At 43.6% G+C, this 1,339-nt stretch overlaps 1 protein-coding gene across 1 annotated transcript; it reads right to left on the bottom strand.

Annotated features, from left to right (window-relative positions):
• Nucleotides 1-298: 298 nt before the first annotated feature.
• On the bottom strand, nt 299-1,105 carry LOC112095167 (the record flags this gene model as incomplete). The annotated part of the gene is made up of 1 exon (XM_024176848.1): nt 299-1,105. A coding segment is annotated over exon 1 (807 nt), but the record flags the coding sequence as incomplete, so codon positions are not given.
• Nucleotides 1,106-1,339: the final 234 nt, after the last annotated feature.

Raw genomic sequence — 1,339 nt, 5'->3', positions numbered from 1 at the left:
TTGCCCTTGTGCTCCGTAAGCCGATTGTGCCTCTTGTGCTGCACCTATCGTATCACAATGAGCTGTTGAACTTGATCAGTGGTGAGTGAACTAGGTGGTGGAGATGGTCTCATGGTTGTCGCGGCTGTAGACAGTGGAGGGTATGTTATAGGCGATGGAGAGTACAAAAGGATCTTGGAGACAAGATAGGTCGTGGATTGAAAGGAGTGCTAGGCCCGCTGAACTTGTTGGGCTTGTGGAGTCTTAGGCATGGGCTTGTAACCCGGTGAGAAATCATGAAGCTTATACAAGGATCTACCGTGCGGCCTGTAACCCCACAATGGGAACAGATGGGGCGATCACACTTCGTCTTGCTCGGAGAAAAAGAAGTGGCGGCAACGATGGCCAGAGTGGGAAGAATAGGGGGAGAGGATGAAACATTAAAGGCCAAATAATTAGCAAGAGCCAGAGAACTAGGGCTAATGGAGCGTTGTCGTTCTTCTTGAATGACAAGATTGAACATCTTCGAAACAAAGGGCAAATGATCGAGCATCAAAATCTGACCACGCATTCTAGCATAGAATTCGTTGAGACCCATCAAAAACTGCATCACATACTCTTGTTCTTGATAATCCATCCATGCGTTCATACCTCCACATTGACAAACAGGAACGGGCAGGAAATGTTTGAGCTCATCCCAAAGAATCTTCAACCGAGTATAGTAAGTGTTGACATCAAGGGTTCCTTGAGGAAGGCCATGTAATTGTTGCTTAATTGGGAAGATGAGTGGGGCGTTGCTCTGATGAAACCGATCGTGCAGATCAGACCAAACAACTTGAGCACTGTCAAGGTACAGAAGGATATCATCTATTTCTTTAGAGACGGCATTGAGGAGCCAAGATGTGATCATACTATTACATCTAGACCAAACACCAGAAGAGGGATCCCCTGAATGTGGTTGCAAAAGAGTATCATCAACAAAACTAAGCTTATTTTTGGCATTAAGAGCCATAAGCATGGCACGACTCCAAGTATTATAGTTAGGCCCAGTGAGAATATGGGAAACAAGGGCCAGGCCAGGATGATCACCACTATGAAGAAAAAAAGGACTGTTGATATTATCCATGGTAGAAGAATCATGCGTGGATAAGGTAGTGAAGGAAGATGGAGAAGTAAGAGGCTGGAAACAGTTGTTGTTATTATTATTGTTATTATTATGAGGATTTTGCTAACCACCACCACTAGCCACACTCAGAAATGGATAGAAGAAAAGAAGAACAAAACGAAGAAGAAGGAAAATACTTTGATACCATATTAGGAAAAAGAAATGGAGAAGAAAGAAAATATTCTCATTGCTCTG

The sequence above is a fragment of the Morus notabilis genome, unplaced genomic scaffold, assembly GCF_000414095.1.
Source record: "Morus notabilis unplaced genomic scaffold, ASM41409v2 C11417696, whole genome shotgun sequence".
NCBI lineage: Eukaryota > Viridiplantae > Streptophyta > Magnoliopsida > Rosales > Moraceae > Morus > Morus notabilis.
Note: the sequence above shows the minus strand (reverse complement) of the source record. Positions and strands in the feature narration are given on the sequence as shown.